General features: G+C 36.7%; 1 protein-coding gene across 1 annotated transcript; it reads right to left on the reverse strand.

Annotated features, from left to right (window-relative positions):
* Positions 1-229: 229 nt before the first annotated feature.
* On the reverse strand, positions 230-8,780 carry LOC306861054 (rab GDP dissociation inhibitor alpha-like). Its single transcript, XM_079403123.1, has 11 exons — positions 8,509-8,780; positions 7,097-7,204; positions 6,770-6,869; positions 6,475-6,609; positions 6,171-6,369; positions 5,421-5,552; positions 5,227-5,326; positions 3,667-3,838; positions 3,326-3,470; positions 3,005-3,059; positions 230-2,392 (listed from the first exon to the last, which is right to left on the reverse strand). Exons 1-11 carry the CDS (start codon positions 8,551-8,553, stop codon positions 2,240-2,242), a joined length of 1,344 nt encoding a protein of 447 aa, XP_079259249.1. The 5' UTR covers positions 8,554-8,780; the 3' UTR covers positions 230-2,239.
* Positions 8,781-9,339: the final 559 nt, after the last annotated feature.

Genomic DNA, 9,339 nt, shown 5'->3' on the forward strand with positions numbered 1-9,339 from the left:
CTTAATATCATCTAAGTGTAATCTTAAGTACTAAATAACCATTTTTAGTATATTAAGAACAAAGTTAGTGCGCAAAAACAGAGCACGTTAAGTACATTGTGGAAGTGCACTTGTTTTTCACCCGTTATAATATTGTATATTAGTAATGAGTATTGAATGCTTTACTTTGTCCTGTCAGGAAAGGAAATCTTTCTTCATGTGGCAATAACCAATCGTAATCAAAGAAAGATTGAGTTTAATTTTATTCATATTTATTTTTGTTGCACGACTTCTCAAACACGAGATGAAATTCACAACTTAAAATTGTCGCGTTTGTGTCAGTTTTTTTTAAAAAGATGTTTAGTTGTTTCAACATTGAAAATGAAAGACGAAATGAAAATAAATACAGTACAAAACAGTTAATCCAAACATATGCGACAATATGCTGGAGAGGTGCAAAAGATAACAAATAGCAATGCAGCGTAATTCTATTTGATTCCAGTTATCATTCATTCACAATCTAAATTGTGCACTATAAGGAAGAGAGTTCAAGACCTGTATGTTTCTATGTGAATCTATAAGGCCATTAGTGACTTTGGCCCAATAAAATTCAAGGATGTAATGAAACTGTCACACTCCTTGTTTTACATTTAAAAAAAAAATAAAGAGGGGGGAAAAACTACAGTCAAAGGCTTTTTCCTCAGCAAAGGCGAGTATGGAAAACATGAGGATGCTTGTATATTCTACACTGAAAGCTGTACAGTGAGAGTTCAAACAGCACACCATTACCATCTGCTCCAGACTAGTGTCTACTATATAACTATTGATGGCAATTCAATTCATTTGAAAACAAAAACAAGCATGATTAGAGATATAAGTAATGGTGAAAACGACCAGTCATTGTTCAATACTAAGTTTGTCTTGTGGTTTCTAACAGCCAAGTGTAAATGCAGAGACTACATCAATAACTGAAAAAACAGAAATCAAAGATGCAGACTGATTGCATGATGCAGTGAGAATCTTTACAGAACACAGGGAGAGGCATAGTGCTCATCACAATTCAAAGTTAGAGCATGTATGTATTTAGTAGACGAGTCAGCCCGGTTTACAAAAGCCAGAATACCAACGGATATGGCTACTATCAAATACCAAAGGATCTGATACTCATTAAATTCACATTATCGTTTTCTTCTGCAGCTGTGGGAGTGAAAATTGCTTCCACATTCTTAAGACTAATTTCCCGTAACAGACTAAGCGGTCGTCTCATGTTTGCACACATTTGCATTCGATAACATCTGTCCTTATCAGTTTTCACTACAAATAAAATGAATTATAGCAGGAATGTAGAATAAGGTCATTACAAATTGTGAGGCCATACAACGTTTTTAAGAGTTAGCACAAAGACTGTAATGTTAGTTACAAGTTAATGGCTTACAGTTCGCTTCTATACTGCATATTATACATCTCATTCCATTTAGTTGTCCAAAAAAAAAAAATCCACCAATAATAATAATAAAAAAGAATGAAATAACTTTAAAGACCAGTGAGTTAAAAGAGCGGAATGATCGTGAATAGGAAATGCAATGATACGAGACTGTCAGTTCAGGTTTTGATTGCTGGATCTAGTCAGATTTTAAATATTGTTTTAAATATTATCAATATCATATTACATCCTTTTTTCAGGTGTCAAACTGTAGTGTTTAATGGTGAGTGTTTAATGATCTTACTATCTGTTTGTCAGTGACACTTGCCTAAAGTACAGGAAGGCTGCTGTTCACATGATGCTGTTAAATGTCAAAGTGACGACAGTACGCTAAACTAACAGTCTGAGGACAGTTGGGGATACTTCACGAAAGTTGGAGGAATCATTTCAAATCTCCTTCAATATTCGAGGAATCGTTCACATGTATGGGCTTCAGTCAAAGACGATATTCAGAGAACAGAAAGACACGTGTTTCACTTCAACAGGATATTTTGAGCAAACGATGCATACTGCTTGTGTAAGAATCTAAAATGCGATAGAGCATTTGTGTGTCTGTGTGCTGAACTGCAAGTATCTGAACAGAGACTCCGGAGGGGTGTGGAGACCATGAGCAAAGAGCACTCTGGGAAAGATGAGGTTGGTTGAAAGAGATTTACAGCATTTTTGATTCTGTTCTGCGTGACCTCTGAACCCAGCCAGGTTAATCCCGTTCAGCCAGCCTCATCTCTCCCTCCGTCTGATCATTGCCTCTCCACTCCTTCGTCACTTCTCCACCCCTCACTGCTCGTCCTCGCCGAAGACATCGTTCTGTTTACGCTTCATGTTCTCAAAGTCGAAGTCACTGCCTGTCATGCGCTTGTAGATGTCCTTGATGTCGTTACAAGTTGTTTCAAAATGAGTGGTGGCATCGTAGGACCGTGATGCAAAAATCTGAAAAAATTACGACAAAAGTGGTTATAATTTTGATTGATACCCAGCAGTGCCTTATTTCAAGAAATTAGTGTGAAGCCAGTTGCTGTTAACTTAAAATAGTTTAATTGAAATAAAATTAAATATAAATAATTAAATGGAAAAATTAAAAAAAAAATTAATAAAGATTAGAAATGTCTCCTTGGACTAAAAAAATAAAACAAGTTGAAGTACTAAAATTAAATCTAAAACTGAAAAAAAAAAGCTAAATAGAAATATAAAAAAAATTAAACTAAATAATTTTTGTTGACTGAAATAAAGTATACTGACGTAAAGTTTATGTTTAAAATTATTTCAGCTTAAATGAAAATTTGAAATATTTCCTTGGAAACTAAATGAAATAAAAGCGGAATTAAATATTATTATTATTTTTTTATTTTATATATATATATATATATATATATATATATACTGTTATTACTAAAAGAGAAATAAAATATAATAAAAAATAAAAAGCACAAAATAAAACTGATAAAACTAAAAAAAAACTGAACAAATATAAAAACTAATAATGAATAATCATACATACTACAATGGCAGATAAATAATATTAAAATAACTGGGAAGCTTTACCTGGCTCTCTGTACCATCATCTCTGGGTTCATACATGTCACTGATGGCCACAAACCTGCAAAAATGACAAAATAAAAAAATTGCATTCATGTAGTATGATATATGTGTGTTTAATACAACATTTAGTTGTAGTCCATGAATTTAGCTGGCCAAATGGCATTGCAGACAAAAGTATGTGAGTGGTGTGGGTGTTTGTCTGGAGGGAAGTGTATTTTTTTTAATCATACTAATAGTAAATGGTTACATCTTTCTGAACTATGTTACTTGGTATTTACGTTATTAAAGTTCTTCACTAAAACAGAGACAAGAGAGTAAACTGACTTTTGGTCAATGGGTTCGAGGAGTTCCAGAGCAGGTTCGATTTCAGCTTCAGGATCAGAGGTTTCCACAATGGTGCTTGCAATGGCGATGTACTTCCAATGAGCTGCCACATAATGGGCGTAGGAGATCATGCAAACATAGATATCTACAGGCAAACAAGAACAAATTGTGCATGAACTTTTCATTACATCACTCTTTTGCAGCTCAGCTCATTTTTGAAATGACAGCAAGCAGCGCCCTCTAGTGGTGCCTGTACACAAGCTGACATGCTTTATTACATATACACACACTAATAGACTAGTGTAGGCTTATCCTGCAAATTTTGATATACTGTCACTCACCTGATTTGCGGTTAACCTGGTTCTGAGGGATGATGATCTGGCAGGAATTGGCATCATTAGTGTTTTTAATGGGATGGCTGAGGACGCAGATGACCCGTATCACCTGGCCGACTTTGTGCATGCGGTCCGGGATGTAGCTAGGGTCACAGATGAGCTGCTTGCAACGGGCAACCTGGAAAAATCAGGATTATTGAGGCAAATCAGAAGACAACACCAGATCTTATGCATATAGTAAACCTATGCATGAAAACCACCCATTTAATCTCATGATGCATGCTTGATGAAATTAACCAAATATAATTGTCTCAACATTTTTTAAAGGTGCCATAGAATGGAAAACTGTATTTGCCTTGGCATAGTTGAATAATAAGAGTTCTGTACATGGAAATGGCATACCGTGAGCATCAAACACCATTGTTTCCTCCTCCTTATGTAAATCTTGTGAATGCAAAAGACCACTGAAAAATAGGCGAATCAGAACATAACACTGACTGTGACGTTACAGTCGGGATCACTAATAGTTACGCCCCCCAACATTTGCATATACCCACCCATATACCCGCCAGCCGAACCTTCACAGCCGAATCATCAGAAGTTCTGCAGGTATTGTGAAGAAACGAGCGAGGAGTCCGAGGACAACAGCGAAAATGGCAGATCATGGAAATAAATGTTATGTTCCAGGCTGTGCAGGGGATGTGAAGTGCAGGGATGAGTTGGTGTCTGTATTCAGAAAGGCACGGAAAGCAAACAATGCATTCTAATAAAATAACGCGTGCCACTAAAGGGACATGGTTAACTCCTTGCTAGCGGTAGCCTGTTACAGTAATGTTACTGTAGACTGTAAGTTACTGTAATAGCAATGTTACAGTACATAAGATTAACAGAGTAAGGAGAGATGACTGAGGATGATGGCGAATGATTTACAGATCCTGAGCACCACTGACAAGCATCTGATCTTGTAAAATGTGTGGGAAGTAGTGCCGCTGTAGTTTACACAGAGCACATGCGATTGTGAATCTTGAAAGTGAAAGTAAAATGCGATTGTGCATTTGAAAGCAGTTTCAATGCCCCGCATATTAATAGCGGCTCCTTGATGGCCGCATTTTATATACAGTATAATTACCTCACAATATAACTACGAGAGAAAGCACAGAAATATATATTTTCCCTGTGTTTCCTTCCTGCTGTGAGGGCTACTGTAATGAGCCGCACTGTGAAACAGCCAATCAGAGCAGAGCTTAACATTGTTATTCATGACCCTTCCAAATAAGGTAATAACAGATCATTTCATTCTAAGGACAAATCCCTGGGTTGTAAATGCACATGAAAAACCATTTCTGGATATTTTTTTGCCATTACCTAAGCCACATACCTTCTATGTAGATCTCAGAGAACAATTTAAAATATTGTATCAATGCATTCTATGGCACCTTTAAGGAAAATTAATGCATTGTCATTTTGTAATAAATCAGTTTAATTTTTAATAATATAAATTATTACTATTTAAGTATTCATTTTTAGTTATATCACACTGCAAACAACACTTGTCTAAAGATTTACCTCTCCCTCCGATTTCACGCCCACCACATGTCCTCCCTCCATCACTATCTCGTCCACTGGTTTGTTCAGCATGTAGGTTCCTCCATAAATTGCACTTAACCTGTAAGTTCACAAGGGAAAAGGACCATATTTATAACACAAGGACTTTGCAATGACGCTCAACATATGATTACTAGGATGATTGAGGGGCTGACCTAGCAAACCCTTGAGGCAGCTCCCCCAGTCCGTACAGAGGGTACAGGTATGGGCTCTTCCCGTAGCGTGCCAGAGACTCACTGTAGAGTTTGATCCTATTAATGGTCTCCAGACACGGCTGCTCAAGGTAACTAGGAGGAATTCAATTCAGTACATTTACCACCAATGCAAAAGAATATGCTGTCATTAACTGGCAAGCCAAAAGCAAGACACCACATGTGAATAGATATCAGAGTATTTCCTCAGCTGATTAATCACAGTGTATTAGGACGATTGTTTTGTTTTACAAGTTTAAAGTGTAATGTTTGAATATGCAAATGAGGCATTATCTGATTAAATATGCACTGATTTGCATACATTTCCACAAAAGAATTCTGAACATTGGATAAAGCCAGGTTCTGTTTCATTTTGTTGTCATGAAGACATCTCTTTTTATCACTCTATAAATAAAGAACACTGTCAACAGCCAGAAAAAAATCTATATATTGACATAGAAACAAACCCTCCTGTAAAAATAATTAGAATACGTGCTACTGAAGAGGAAAAAATTAAAACTCATTTTGAGAAAAAAAACCTTTAAAGATTTGTGTTCTAATTGAAATCTACAGATGCAGATAAATATATGTAATAAAATAAACAAATGTCTAAAACAATGTTTTTTGCCCTGTAGTGTCTTGCCTTAAATTATAAGTTTTATGATGAGAGCAATGATAAGACCCTTGGGGTTTTGTAACACTAGAGACACTTACTCATCTGTCCTGTAGAGGGCCAGGGCATGTCCCGTGAAGTCGACGACGTCCTGACCTAAGTCAAACTTCTTGTACACATCTCCCATTGTTGTGAGTTTGGGATCGACACCTTCAAATGTCTTGGGGTCGTTCTCATCAAAGTTTGCCACAAAAACAAGGAACTTGCGGAAACGTCTCTTCTCAAACATTCCCATTAGGTCTAAGCAACACATGTCACGGGTCAACTAAAGGAATCTGCATTTTTATCAAAAACAATCATTCTTGATTTAGTCCTAGAGACAATAAAAACACTAGCTGGACTTACTTGAAGCCAGTGCCTCTGTCTCAGTAGAGGGCACTTTGTAGATTTTTCCTCCTTTATACACAAAGCTTCCCTCGACCACTTTGAAGTCAAGATATCTGGTCACTTCAGTGTATAGAAGCATCTTAACTAACTGACCTTAAGGAAGAAAACAATGACAAAATGCAGTGGTAAATTATTATTCGGAATATTATAAAAAATAAAATTACAGATTTACATGAATTAAAGGACAAGCTAATTCAAAAACAGGCTTTGAGCAATATTATCACACCAACTATCATGTTACTTAAGTTTTTACCATTGGCCATTAAAAACTTAGGAATAAGATCCACATTCCAGTCTCTTCCCCGGCCCATTGACTCTGGGGGGCTGTCTGAAATCCCAAATCTCTTATAGAGCTGAGAGAAAAGCATGTAAAATGTGAGTGCATGCGTAAATGTTTTAAAAATGTATTTTATATCAATATAAACATTAATATTAAAATAAAATATTAATTTGTTAAAATACATAGCTACAAATAGCAACATTTATTCAAGCAATTAGGCTACATACTTATAGTAAACGTGCAATATCAAGCAGACATGAGATTGGAGTAGTGACAGCGGTAAATGTAAAGCATCCTCACCTCCTCCAGGGGTGTGATGGAGGAACTTTCACCACCGTAGTATGGATTTCTGTCCATATGCAAAACTTTCTTCCCATTCACAGACATGATCCCAGAGAGAATACATTCCTACACAAATAAACATCATTTAGTTGAAATAATCATGGATATAAATTTCTAAAAAAAAAATCTATTCATCTGTTGACATGGCAGCAAGTATCTATCCATTGCCTCTTGACTTCCGTGTTAAACACTGGGATGGATGCGAGTCACCCCACCCAACTAGTGATGGAAAGTCCGAATCATTTCCGCGAATCGGTTCTTTTGAACAGTTAATGGAGCGCTTCGAAAACGAATTCTTCTGATTCGTCTCTACGTCATTCTGATATCCTAGCGTGGCCTATTAAATGTTTTGAAGTTTGATTAACAGCTGTGTTTATTGTAATTTTATGTGTGCCAATTCCTTTTGTTGCAGCCATGACATAAATCAGTAATAATTTAGAACCTAAATATAATTTACAGCTACGTTAAACAATGCTATGTATTTACATCTTGGCTGAAGTATTACATCCAATTGTGTGTTTTAAAACTTCCATATAATCAAGTCTTAAAAACACTTCCAGGAGGTATTAATAAGATTTCTACTATTCGGCTATAATGAATGAATAATGAATCAACGACCGAAGAACATCTCAGATCGATTCACTGAAAAGATCCGATTCACAAGAACAATTCGTTCATCGCTACACCCAGCCCACATTATGAGCCGCAGCCCAGATCAGCCACTATCCTCCATGAGGAAAATAGAGCAAACGTTTGATAAAAACACTTTTTGTTTGCTTGTTTTATGTTTTTATTATTATTATTAACAATACTTTTTTTGCACGCATGCAACCAATGTCAAGCTCCCACATTTGTAAAATTGGGCTCTTCAGATTATAACAATTAAAAAAATAAATACTAAACCCATAATTACAGGCAAACAGTGAACTAACATCACTTAAGTACAACACAGCTGTTACGTTGGCAAACCATAAAAGGCAAAATATCTGCAATAAATACATATATTTCCCCTATTTCGACGCCCGAGCAAACGAGATACCTGATGCCACTCCTTAGAACCAGACACTGAGAGAAGAATCATTCATTACTTTTTAACAATCGCTTTAACGATGCAGCCTCAGTGGCTTTGAAAATTTTGGGGGAGGTGGATTTGGGATGGATTGCACTCGTATTCATGCAGAAATTGAGAGAAATGCTGGCTCACTACACAGACACAGTACAGTACTGGTCCAAAGGATGCGTCAGCAATAGGCCGTTGGGTTCAATCTAACGCAAAGTATCTATTCGCCTCATCTATAAGCATCCATCGGCAATATCTTAATCTGTTTCCAAAGCGAGCGACTCATCATTGACCCCAATGCGTTACTCACTGTGAGTCCGGTGCCCAATACGATAACATCATATTCCTCATCCATGTTGTATTACAGTGGATCTCCCTTCTTTAGCCAAATTTCCTCTGCAAAACGGTGTTGATGCAACAAAATATTTATGCAGAACCTGTGTGTTGTCCTATTAGTGGCAAAAACGATATCTTTGGAAACAATTATCCCTCAAATAATTTGATACGCATCACAATTGATCACTGACTGTGGTGGGACCGGCGAGAACAACCAAAGATGGCCCTGACCGCAGCACGAGCTCCAGGAGACATTCGCGAAATAATATAGTACACCCCCTTAAACAGAGATGAGCAATATTGCTGTGAATGACAACCCAGAGTTACAATTCAGCCGTAAATATAGATGCTTTAAAAATATCAACTATAAGTCACCTCCTGGGTATGTAATCTTATTGAATGCATTTGACTACGCTCGGTGGCACTTTCATTGAATGGCACAGGGCGCAGTCACAGTACCAGATATCCCTCCGCCGGCAACACTGTGGATGATGAAGCCTCTCTCAATAAAGCGTCAATTAACGTGGTGATGATTAAGATAAGAGCTGTTTTAGTGTTCAAACGAATTTTTCTACAACACGCTTATAATAATAAATGATCTGAAGCTTGATTAAAATGCGATCATATGACAGAGACTGCTTGTCAATATTTAAACCCAATAAAGTGCTCCTGAAATTACAGCGCCATCCCAATGCGTTCAGCGTTTAGAGACAAATGCTTTACAAACTTTACATTGAGTATTAAAAACGGAGGATCTCTCTAAAGCAAAGGTTCTGATGAACAGTTCAATATTTTAGAGACTGAT

Source organism: Barbus barbus, assembly GCF_936440315.1.
Source record: "Barbus barbus genome assembly, chromosome: 41".
NCBI lineage: Eukaryota > Metazoa > Chordata > Actinopteri > Cypriniformes > Cyprinidae > Barbus > Barbus barbus.